The 13,054-nt window shown below is 34.1% G+C and overlaps 1 protein-coding gene across 9 annotated transcripts in view; it reads right to left on the bottom strand.

Moving 5' to 3' along the window:
• LOC136025923 (6-phosphofructo-2-kinase/fructose-2,6-bisphosphatase-like) overlaps positions 1–13,054 on the bottom strand; it is a 127,176-nt gene that overhangs the window by 20,193 nt on the left and 93,929 nt on the right. For all 9 annotated transcript variants that reach the window (XM_065702020.1, XM_065702030.1, XM_065702053.1 and 6 more), the window contains 2 exons: positions 9,636–9,789; positions 1,359–1,462 (listed from right to left, as the gene is read on the bottom strand). In XM_065702020.1, coding sequence (XP_065558092.1) covers positions 1,359–1,462; positions 9,636–9,789 — 258 coding nt within the window. The remainder of the gene's footprint in view (positions 1–1,358; positions 1,463–9,635; positions 9,790–13,054) is intronic.

Here is a 13,054-nt window from a genome sequence, read left to right as displayed (position 1 = left end):
TAAACTGATGTTAAAGTCAAACTGAGAAAGCTTTCCCGTTACATTAACTTTTTTTAAATTATACAAATTCTTAATTATGTAAAAATGTATTTAAAAAATTAATAATATGGGATGTTTAAAAATAAAAAAATCGAAATATTAAAAAATTATATTGTTCCAAACAAAAACCAAAATATCATAAAAAAATATACGAGTGATATTGAAATTAAAGCCAGATGTGAATAAATAAGGGGATGCTTACAGTCAAACTGAGAAAACTTTCCCGTTACAGTGAATTTGTTTAATTTTTCAAATTATGTGTTTTAATAAACTTGTTTAAACCACATAAATGTTTAAATAAGACTATAAATATATTTAAAGATAGAAATAATATGGGATGCTTAAAAATAAGCTGATCTCAAAAATAGTATTCTTAAAAACTGAAAAATATCATATATTTAAACAAAAATAAAAACATTGTAAAAGAGTAATGCTGATAATATTAAAATTAAAGTCAGACGTGAATTTTTACGATCAAATTTAGAAAGCAGTCACATTAGAATAGCTTTTTTTAATTTACTAAAAGTAGATTTGTCGAAATAATTCTTTAGTTTAAATAAATGTTTAGACAACTAGCATAATGACCGAAAATAACAATAAATAATTAAGTAAACAATATTCGTTTGTCTCTTTGCAAAGCAATTAAAGTAAGCACTGGGAAATCCAAGATATGTTTAAAGATGTAAATAATATTGGATGTAAGTAAATGAGTGATTGCAAAAGTGTATTAATCAAAAATTTAAAAAATATTAGCTTTTTAAATAATACCAAACTTAAAAATATTACTAAAAATACTCATCAGACTACAAATAAGGTCATATTTGAATAAACAAGGTGATATTTTAAGTCAAACTAAGAAAGCGGCGACGATAGAATAGGCTTGTTTATCTTTTAATTTATTTGTTTTAAACATTTTTTTTTCTAATTTAAACAATGCTTACATAAATAATATAATGATTAAAAATAATAATGAATAATAATCTAGTTTATATTTTATATTAATTTATTATAAACATTCCTTTAATTTAAACCAATGTTTAAATAAAGAAAATAATGATTAAAAATAATAATAAATAATTGCAGCAAACAAGGCTAATCCGTCAGGCTTTAAAGCAAGACAATGCTAGAGTTTAAGTTATATTTAAAGATGCAAATAAGACGCAGATGTAAGTAAATAAGGTGATGTTTAAACTAAATTTCAGAAATCTGTCAAGTCACAAAGGGTATAAAAGGTCATTGTACTATTTACAGGTAGCTTAAAATATCTCTTGGGACTTGGACTGTCAAGGTATGTAAACTCGAAGAAAAAAGGTACTCACCCTAGTAAAGTAAATAGTTCTTGGGGTGATATGAATATTCATTAAATAGTAGACAATCCTACTTTGAATATGGCCTTCATGTTTGTGAACAGTGATTTTTTCACCTGTAATTGAAAATGTCTTAGAATACATCCTACTCTATTCCAGAGGACGGGGATGAAGGTGTTATCCCAGACGTAGTTACTCAAAAGGCCTTGGTAATCCATAAATACAAGTACAAAAGTTTTGGACCCTGACCCCCCCCCAATGATTATATAATTTGTCGGAATTCTTTGGCTCTTTTTATTCAAATTATCGCCTTTTCAATTTCCCCAAAAGATAACATACCTGGGCTACACAGCATAAATTTACCTTGCTACCAAGGCCGTATCCCAGGGGGTTTGAACCCCCTACCCCCGAAATTTTCACCCGACACGTAAAAACGTAACAAAAGCGCATATAAACAAATTTTGAAAAGTTATTATGTGTACCCCCCCCCTCTCTAAACGGAAATCATAGATACGCCCTTGCTGCCTACACAGCATAAATTTTATAAACGAGTGGAAAACTAAAACATAGGAGGACATCATAAATGCAACAAAAAAGTCGACATTATAAAGTGAGTTTCTCGATCTTAGTTTGTATATATATATATATATATATATATATATATATATATATATATATATATATATATATATATATATATATATATATATATATATATATATATATATATATATATATATATATATATATATATATATATATATATATATATATATAAAACGCTGATAGTTTATTATAACATCCCTACTCAAGGTTTATATTTGCTATGATGCATGAGATTTCGTGACAAGTCTACAGCTGTAACTTGTACACTGGACACGGTGCTTATAAATAATTAATTAAAAAAAAAAAGTTTCTCCGAAGGAAAGTTTCTCCTGAATGAACAGCATACAGAAATATTGGATTATTTTGTGAGGTATTAATTTGGTCTCCCCAGTTAAAATACCAACAGTGAGTAATATACAATATTAAATTGAAAGAAATATACTTTAGTATTACTTGAAATGAAGATCAAATAAGACATAATAAGTCCTAATAATATCAAGATGGCTTTCCTTTGAACTTGTCCAAGACATGACCTTTTCACAACCGAAACGAGAACTAGTTATTGAACCAAGCCATTGTGAAGAAGCAATACCAAATTAAATAAAAAAGCAGCAATCCTAAAATGGATTGTTGCTTTGTCTTAAAATGGATTGATAATATTTTTATTCTGCAAAAAGTGTACTTAATTGGTTTGCTTTAACTGTACCAAAACTCCATTATTATTTTGTATTTTCAGTAAAGCGCTCGTTTTCTATAATCCTAAAAGTATAGGGAAACATTATTAGTTGGTACTAGTTTTATTTAAATATATTAGATAGGCTGTGAAGTAATGATTTTTGCCCGTTTCAAGCTTCAATTTCCCTCGGAAAAACTTTCTTTTTTTTTTAAATTAATCTTTTTTCGTTTTTGATTAATATCTAACGTAGAAACAACGCTGCCATGATCTTTTTTATTAATACGGTATAATGTATGTTCGTTATAAGTTTTATTTTCACTTCTTAGTTTCAGTTGAAAATTTATTTTTTACATAATTTCCAATTACCACCAATCTAGGGGAGATAAGACACCTTTCAGTCTGTAACAAAAAGTTCATTATCCATGCTTCGCAAGACAATACGTGTTTTTCAGGAACGTTTGTTTTTCGACAAGCAAAAGGCTGTTTTTACTCGACCGACTTCACCTGAAAAAGCCATAATCAAGGCGGGACTTTATAAATTGCCTACTGACTGGCAGAAACTAGAAGGCTACTGTAACAAAAGAGAGCTGTTTAAGGGCTCATTTAAAAGCTTATATTTATGCCTATTCACTTTTTATAAATTTGACTTGGTAGAGCATTCCCACAAAGTGCAATTTCGGTTGTTTTCACCATTTTTTTTTAAATAAAAAAAGTGCCATTTCCAAAGAAATGACAAAAAGAGGTGTTTTTCAAAACCTAGAGAGGAGCAAAATACTAAGGGGGCAAGGACGTCTCTTCCCCGAAATTACTACCATTAGAACTACCACACAGGCTTCATCGCACAAGCCTGTTAATAGTTAATTTGTTTTGGCAACAGTCTTTTACTTTTAAGATGATAGGAAATTTATGAAACTTACTAAGAGGGTATGGAGGGGGATAATACGTGGGGGGTTGTTATAAACCTCTAGTTAAAGGCTTTGGACCATAATTATTGCAATGCTATCGTTTTATGCTTCCAAACTCTTCTACTAAAGAAGTGGTACCAAGAGTGCCGTTTTTGGCGCTATATGCCACTTATGGATGGTAAAATTGATAAAAAGCACTTGGATATGAGCAATAGGTTTAAAATGAGCCTTTCCCGGATATACTTTTAAAAATAAGTGCATCACATTTGCAAAAATGGTGGATTATCTGAAAAGTAATCATAAGAAGGGACAAACCCTGATTGGAAAAAAAAACCCAAGCTAGAATCCAACACATGATAATCTAATTTGAAGTCCACCACTGTACTAACAGAACCACGCCTCTAATAATATTGGTATTTGTAGGACTTTAATTGCGTAGCTTCTCCTCTTGGAGGAGGAACATGCGGGAGGTGTTCTTGCAAACCTCCAGCTAAAGGTTTTGGACCATAATTATTACAATGACACCGTTTTATACTTCCAATATTTTCCACTTAAGAAGTGCCACCAAAAGTGGTTTTCAGTGCTATATCGCACTTACGAATGGTAAAACTAATAAAAAGCACGTAGATATCAGCAAAAGTTTTCAAATGAGCCATTAAACATCACTCTTAAAGTTCTGGTAGCCCACTAGCCCTAGCTTTTCCGCTTGAGACATGGTACATGAAGTGCCGTTTCAGTGCCAATTGAAACTTGCCGATGGTGGGAATTGTAGGAAGAATGTAGATATGAGCAGTATCTTTTATATGAGCTTTCTACGATGTTCTAATAGCATGTTGGTGCCACCCCCTGAGAAATGGTACAAAAAATGCCGTTTTAGTGCCATATGTCATTTACAGATGGCGGAATTTCTAAAAAGCACGTAGATGAGAAACAACTTCTGAATGAGCCATTAAGCATCTCTCCATGATGTTCTGGTAGCCCACTAGGCCTACTGTTGCAAAAGATCTATCCACTTCACTAAGCCAAAATTATATTACTTAAAAATAAAAAAAAAATTCCTTAAAAATAGGGATTTTTCCTATTTTTGCATTTTTGAGGTATTTTTGAACGTATTAGTTTTAACAATTAAAGCAAAGTCCTTTCAAAATGCACTTCAAATATGCCAAAAACATTGTTTTAAGTTAATAAAAGTTCTGATTTTTTTGAGGGGTATACAAAAAGGGCTTGTTCAAACCATTTTTAATAGGGGAGAAGGTTAACGAAAAAATTTTCACTCGGAGTGGAGGAGGCTGAGGGTTTTTACCAGCATTTTAAGACCAGAATGCGAGAATAAGAAATACTTTTCCTTTTTAAGGAGAAATAGTCTTTTTACTTGCATTTTTACGACCAATTTCGGAGTCAGACCAAAAAAAATCTAGGAGGAGAGGGTTAAGCCAGTTACACCCCCCCCACCCACCCCCTCCTCGATACAACCCTACCTGTTCTATTAACCCTTCCCAGATATTGGCCACGGGCAGGGTGTACAGAGCCTGACACCACTTTGATCTAAGAGTATATACCCAAGATGGTTAAATTTTTTCAAACAGCTGGGCGGCAGTGCATATACCAACAGAAAAATTTATTTCGAAAAAAAAAACAAATCGCTTTTACAGATTGACATTTTAAAGTGGTAACTTAGCAGAAGGAAAAAACTAGGGCCGCCGTTCGTCGATGCCACTAATATAAGAAAATATAATGCGTAATATCTTGTTTCAGGAGGCAAGATGAGTTGGAAATTGGGTTTAATCCTTGGCCAAACTCTGGTTTTGAAACAATAACAAGCCGCTTCCGATCAGAGACAAGAAAAAGGAGTCTCGGGGCTCATCTCCACATAAATCCCAAATTTCTGAGAACTTCTTATTCAAATCACTAAATAAATATTTTTTTTGTCGAAAAAATCCTACATACGTGCCTGCTTCCGATTCGATTTCTTTGTTAACCCCTCCGAACAAATTCCGACGTACGATTCTGCTTCCGAGCTGTACAATGGTAAAGGATTGAAACTGTTTATCAGTATAATTTTGTCTTGAGACTAATGTTGGTTTTTAAAGGGTTTGGTCACACCCAGACGTTTTCATTCCAACTAAGAAAAAACGTAGCATAACATTTTCGCAGACAAATTAATAGAATATCCGATGTTTTTTTTTGTTTAGTTTAGGTCACTTGTATCTGACTGTACAGCTCTTGAGTAACAAAGGAAACCATAGATTGCAAAATTCCAAGCATAATGTTCACGCGACTGGAGCATGCACATTGAGGAAATTGAAAAAAACAAAGTCGTTTTGCAAATTGGAACACGCGGATATACAACTTGGAAAGAACTTCTCATGTATTTTGAATTAGAGACACGAGGCCAAAATCAATAAATTTTTCCACGAGACAGACTAGTGTTAGATACATTCTATCCAAACATGAACAGCATATATACTGACAACAGTATCAAAAGCCGCCATTCTGGTTTAATCTTCTCTCCCGTTTAAAATCAAGTAAAACTAAGATATCTTCACAGTGGTTATCCCCCTTCCAAAAATTCTTAGTTGTACTAATAATATTTAAAGCATAAAATGTCCAATTCATTGGGTAAAATGCATTCAAACACTCTCTTTAGCTTCTCCTAGATAAACATGCCTGAACTCACGATGAGGGGGTATCAAGAAATCTTCGCAAGATTGAGCGAAGGGACGGACCCAGGTAGCATCATACCCCTAAAATACACTTTTTTGTACTCCATTAGTAATATAGTAAAGACAAGTATGAAGTAAAAGGGTAATCGAAACATAGGCCTAATGAAAAATCAACATTAAATAGTTCGTGGTAAAGGAACTGTAAGCAAGGAGCGACCCGGATCAATAGTAACCGAAACTCTAAAAAATGGAATGATACCAATAGATACATCAAAAGATTTATGCTAATTTCAATAGATACATCAAAAGATTTATGCTAATTTCAAATATATAAGTTTCATCAAGTTTAGTCCTACCCACCAAAGTTACGAGTCGGAGAAAATTTGCTTTGTTTTCGAAAAAAGGAGACCCCCCCCCCAAAAAAAAAGTCATAATCTCAATAAAAATAACGCCATCAGATTCCGCGTATCATAGAACCCTTTTGTAGAGGTTTCAGGCTCATATCTGCAATAAGGTGGAATTTTGATTTTTTTTTTGCCAGAACAAAGATCACGGATGCGTGTTTAAATGTTTATTTTTTTTTTTTTTTTTTCAGAGGTAACCGTATCAACTCAGTGGCCCTAGAATATCGTGAGAGAGCTCATTTGAACAGAAATTAAAAGTTCTAGTGTCCTTTTTAAGCGACCAAAAATTGGAGGGCAACTATAACCCCTCCCACGCTCATTTTCTCCCAAAGTCACCCGATCAAAATTTTGAGATAGCCATTTGGTTCAGTACAGTCGAAAAATCTAATATCTATGTCTTTGAGGATGACTTCCCCCCAAAATCCCCGGGGGAAGAGCTGCAAGTTATGAACTTTGCCTATAGTTTACATTTAATATTGGTTATTGGGAAGTATACAGACGTTTTCTGGGGGAATTTTTTTCTGATGGGGAAGGGGTTGTAAGGGGGGTTGCGTAAGAGAATATCTCCATGGAGGTAGGGAATTTTCCATGAATGGCGCGCCGGATTTCCCAGCACTATTTAAAAAACGATCAGAAATTAAATAAAAGAAAACGAGTTTTTTTTTTCAACTGAAAATAAGGAGCAACATTAAAACTTAAGACGAACAGAAGTTATTACGTATATGAGGAGGTTCACCTCCTCTTTAGTACCTCACTCTTTACGCTAAAGTTTTTTAGTACTTTCAAAAGAGCTATTCATTGTAATTAAACTGGCCTTTATTATTCAGGGGTCATTCTTAAGAATTGGAGCTTTAGCGTAAAAAGCAAGATATTGAAGAGGGGGCAAACCCCCTCATATATGTAATAATTTCTGTTCGTTTTAAGTTTGGATGTTGCTCCTTACTTTCAGTTCAAAAAACTCGTTTTTTTATTCAATGATTAAAAGGAATTATGCAAAATGTTATATGCCTCGTATTGGGCTTCAGACATAAGGCGAATTCGGATAGTCCTAGCAAACCTGACTTTATAATAGCTAAAATAAAATACCTAAATGGAGCTTTTTCACAGCAACCTCCCTCCACAAATGGAGATTTTGAGAAGAAAAACTCTTGCTTTTGATAATTAGCACCAAAAATACTTTTAAGGAGAATATAAGTCGATACAATGTTAGCATGACTTTGGGGTACGGAGCCAGGAGCCAGGAATTTCTCTTGGAAGAAAAGTTTTTTTTTTTCTAGACCTGTTCAGTGAAGGCTCAGCCATAGCAGGGCCATGACACCATGGGTCTTACTTAAATGGGCTACTCCACATAATAACATGGTTACCTGCAGAAGGGAGAAGATCTCCCCCTTCCCTAATAGACCAAAATATACAGAGCGAAGTTAATAACATTTTGAGAAAATATGACTGCTAAAAAAGCTTGTTTTCCAGCCTCTTCAACCGTAGAAAAAAATTGCAGCCCCCCCCCCCCCTACAAAAAAAAAGCGGTCAAAAACCTTAAGTCAATATATTTTTTTTTTAATAAAGCAAACCATTTAGCAGATTTGACTTAAACCATTCTGAAATGTTTTCCAAGAGCAATTCCCTTAGATACTGCACAGAAAAATCAATAAATCATCTGGAGACGAAGCAAAACTAATGCATCTGACATGTATAAGCCCTTCACAAATCCTTGGCAACAACAAGAACTACAATTTTTTGTTAAATCTTACCAAAAACAAAAAAAAACAGAAAGTGTTCTGAGAGATCTAACGTAGGACTGCTTAATTAAAAATCAAAGTCACAATTGGGAATCCTCAGCCGAGGATTCTAACGGCTCCGGCCCAAGACCGGGCTCTTAACCAGAAAACATCAGTAGTATTAGCGCATTTTCATACAAAACCTCCGCTAGGTATTTTTTTTTTATTTCGCAGGAGTTGCCAACTCCTAGACCAAAAGGGCTGCTTCACGGGCTTTTGACGAGCAAAACACAACTCTTTTCTCACCTCCTTCGAGTTCCTCGGGTCCTAGCAAGCTTTTTATTTTCTTTAAGCATTATATTCGGCTTTCAACCTTGCTGTTTATAGTATTTATTTTTTTTTTATTTCCCAGGAGTTGCCATAGACAAAAAGGCCTGCTTCACGAGCTTTTGACGAGCAAAACGCAGCTCTTTTCTTACCACCTTCAGCATACTCGAGTCCTAGCAAGCTTTTTATTTTCTTTAAGCATTATATTCGGCTTTTAACCTTGCTGTTTGTAGTATTTATTTTTTTTTATTTCGCAGGAGTTGCCAACTCCTAGCCAAAAAGGTCTGCTTTCCGGGCCTTTTAACGAGCAAAACGCAACTCTAAATTCAACAAATTATAGTCATAAGAAACAATCCTCCATTACTCTTATTATAAGAATAAACAAACCTCTGACGTTCTTAAACATTCGTCACCGTCTTCAGAACAGGATAAACAAACAATTCACTTGGCAAGATAGCTTCAGATACCCGATGTATTACATCACGGAAATTTTACAGATAGCCTTATGTTTTCTAATTCCCGTACAAAAAGAAACAACCCCTGAAGATCAGTCAAATTAGATGTGTTAAGTGTCTAGTAATATCAAGAATTAGCATGACTCCGGGTCACTGTTGGTGCAAATCAAAATTTCCCTGTCGTCAAATATAATAAAAGTTGGCACTTGGCAAAAATGAATCTTCCACTAATAACAACGACAAGAAGAAACAGCCAATTCAAACTTTGTAAACTAAAAAACTGACTAGGTTTTGGCATCTCCAACTAATCAGAAGAAGAAGAACTGATTTTGTTGGCCAATTTATTTCATTTGACCAACTTATTCAGAAACGGTTACTGAAGAAAACAACCAACTATAGTTATACGACCTTAGCCTTGGTTCAGTATAAGGCTACTACATCTGGGTCATACCTTAACGGTCAGAAGAAAAAGTAGTAAGCACAACAAGTAAACAATTAAGGAAGAAAGTAAAAATGCAATAAGAGAAAAACTGACCTGTATTGAAAATTTTCATATAGCTGAGGTATTTTTCTCTTTTTTCATCCAGAGTTTCATATCTTTCCTGGTAGTGTTGAATTCTTTTCAGGAAATCTTCCAGAGCTTTCTCCTGGTCAATACCCATATAATCAGGACTATTCACTTTTACTTCCTAAAATAAAACATAAAGTTAGCCAATACATATTAGAAAGAAATTATTAATATTTTTAAGGCCATATGATGCCTTAATGAATCGCTCTATCTCCTCGTTTATGAATCTTTTTGGTTTGTGTGTTGTTTAGAATTGACTTGGTGGTCTTGCCATAACTTATAGAGGTTGGATAAGAGATCTAAACGAAAAAAAAAACAAAGCCGACACCTAATTTCCCAGAAATCTTAGAAAAAAACATTTAGCTTCTCTCGTTTGGTACCGGAAACAGATATGTCCAGTTTTGATGAAACTTGTATCATTTGAGTTTGAATTTTGTTTTTTCAATTAAACGGAGTGGAATTTTCTTTTTACAGTTTAGGAAAAGACAACCCCTAAAAATGCTTAGCATACCTGGTAGGAAAATGCCAAAAACTCAATCTCTATTAATTCAATCTAGTTATACATCACGGCCTAGGTTCTTTATTAAAACTTAAAAAAAAATCCACCTTAAAGAATCGCCCTATCTCGATAATTTTGAGCCTTTTTGGTTTGAATGGGCAAAGTATTTAGAATAGATTGGGCGGCCTTGTCCTAACTTGTAGAGCTTGGATACCGAAAAAGCGACATAAAAGTAAGAGCCGACACCTACTTTCGCGGAAATCTTAGACAGACTATTTAACTTCCCCCGTTTTGGGTCAGAGATAGACATGTTCAGTTATAATGAAACTTGCATCATTGAAGTGTGAAATTTGTTTTACAATTAAACGGAAAATAATTTTCTTGTCAAAGCACAGGTAAGGGCAGTCCCCAAAATATTCTAGCAGTACTACTCTGAAAACTCTTCCTTTGAAAGGAATTATCATTTGAGTCATTTTGCCGCTTTGAGAGTTCCATATGATTCACCCAGTTTGACTGAAAAACTAGCCTATAAGAGGAAGATAATATTTCGCTATCTTATCTGTCAAATTTTACAGCCAACCGTAATTTCTTGGCAGCTTTAAGTGATAGCTAGTGAGTGTCCTTAGAGAATTCGCTAACGCCTTTATCTTTGAGGTGGCCATCCGACGATGAGGCACATAAAAGGATTTTTAAGGTATCGCATTGTCTTAAGTTAAAGAAAAGTAGCAAAAAAGGACCCCAAAAAGTGAAAGAATAGCCTCCTTCGTTGATCCTACAAAGATTCACTTGAATCTTACCCTTAAGTGATTATCCTTCACCAATGAAATATATCCAAAATCTAACATATAACCCACAGAAAAGCCCAAGCCAGGCTAGGTCTTGATTAATTAGTCCATATTTCTAATAAAACAAATAGATATAAACATAAGAATATTCCATTTTAGAGGGGGGATAGGGAGAAAGGCCTGCTTCTCGCCTTTATTTCGAAAAGCCCTTTTTGGTATTTTCACTGAAAAATTGAGAAAAGCGACAATCCCCCTGGAAACTGAAAAACACCTTCCCCCACCCCAAGTTTTTCGTGAATTGATAATAGACGTCAACTGTAAAAGTAAGTAAATGACGTTCTGTTATGAATCACAGCTTATCACAGGTACTACTAGCCTATAAGGGTTTACGCTCGGCATAAGTCAGAAGGGATTCAAGTTTATACACTGAGTGATGGTATTAATTGAGAGGAAGTAGTTACTTCAAACTAGTTTTCCGATCAAAGATGGGAGCAGAACGTAAATTAGCGATAAAGAGTGTTAGGAACAAACAAATATAATATTTTGAAAAATATATTAAACAATGCTAAAGTTGCAGGAGACGATAGATGAAATAACGAAAACAAATTTGATCATTTAGAGGAGAAATATTAATTTAGCAAGGAGTTAGAGATGGTACTAAAAGAATGGGCAAATAAGGCTTCGAGCGATGGATAGTATGGTCAGGGCTGCCACCAGGAAGGGGGGGGCCAGGTTTACCCCCCCCCCAAAAAAAAAAAATCTAAACTCATAAAAACGTAATACAAATGCATAGACAAAATTAATATTTGTTTTTAATTTTCTTTTGTAGCCCCCTCCCAAACAAAATATTGGATATTTTTGAAATATACCTCTGAGTATGAAATATACCAAACAAAAATATACCTCTAAGTATGGCAGGCGAGTTTTTAAAGTAAAGGATAAGATACTGATAAATTAGGACGTACTTTTTTTTAACACATAGAACAACGTAACGGTTTTAGAAAACTTTAATTAAACCTCTTTTTCAGAAATTGAAAAGAGTGGGTGTATTAATTATAGAGACTTTGTCCTAGTTTCGGTAGGAAGCAAACTACTTAGCGCAATAAGATTGACTATCCTACAGATGTTGTTTACATTATTAAGATTAAATCTACAGCAGTGTGGCTTTAGACAGAGGAAAGGACGCCTTGACAAATTTTGATAAGAAGCGTCAGTCATGAAACACCTTTAGTCCTGGGTTTCAACATTACGTACTTGTTGACGAAAAATACGACTTACTATGGTCTAATATTTAATATGGCTTAAGGTCGTGATTAAGTGAACTGATGGTACTTGAAAATCCCATGTTAAAATTGAAAATTTATATTTAAAAAGTACTCAAGTATTCATTGGCGGAAGATACCGCTTTTAAAATAAGGCCGCAGTTTCTTGAAGATGCTACAAAATGTTTGCTAGGATTTTGCTCTATTTCCTGTAATTGCTTAGAAATCTTAGAAAATGTCTAGCTCTTTTACACAAGTGTGCTCTATGAAGGATATCGCTTTTAGAACAAAATCGGTACCAGAAGACAATAACCTATAAAATGATTGCAACCATTTTTCGATGTATTTTAATATTTTCGAACAGTCCCATAGAATATTTTCAGCTACCTGAAATTTTGCGAGTTTTTTGCCAGAAATAATCGTTTCAGATCGCCAATGAATAAGTGCCATTTGAAGGGTTTTTGACAATTGACGATCTCTAGAGAATTGAGAGACAGAAGGCTACCCTAACTTCAATTTTAAACTTCGATGTTTTCAAGTTCCCTTAATCACGGCCTAGCTTAATACTGGGTTTAATGTTATGATTCAGCTGACAGACGCTTTGATGAATGTCTTATCCTTGTGAAGAGTACCTGACAAATGCACTAAAAGGATTGATGCTATGGACGAGAACAATATTGTTGTGGGTTCCGGTTAGTGGAAAAAAAATCAGATGTACGAAAAATGTGGTTCGAATCCACTTTCAAAGGCTATATTGAAAAAAAAAAAAAAAAAAAAACGGGTTGAGATGGCTAGGTCAGGTTACACGGAGGGAGGGCAGCAGATTGCCGAGAATTATTC

The sequence above is a fragment of the Artemia franciscana genome, chromosome 1, assembly GCF_032884065.1.
Source record: "Artemia franciscana chromosome 1, ASM3288406v1, whole genome shotgun sequence".
Classification (NCBI taxonomy): Eukaryota; Metazoa; Arthropoda; class Branchiopoda; order Anostraca; family Artemiidae; genus Artemia; species Artemia franciscana.
This window is presented reverse-complemented; position numbering and strand designations above follow the sequence as displayed.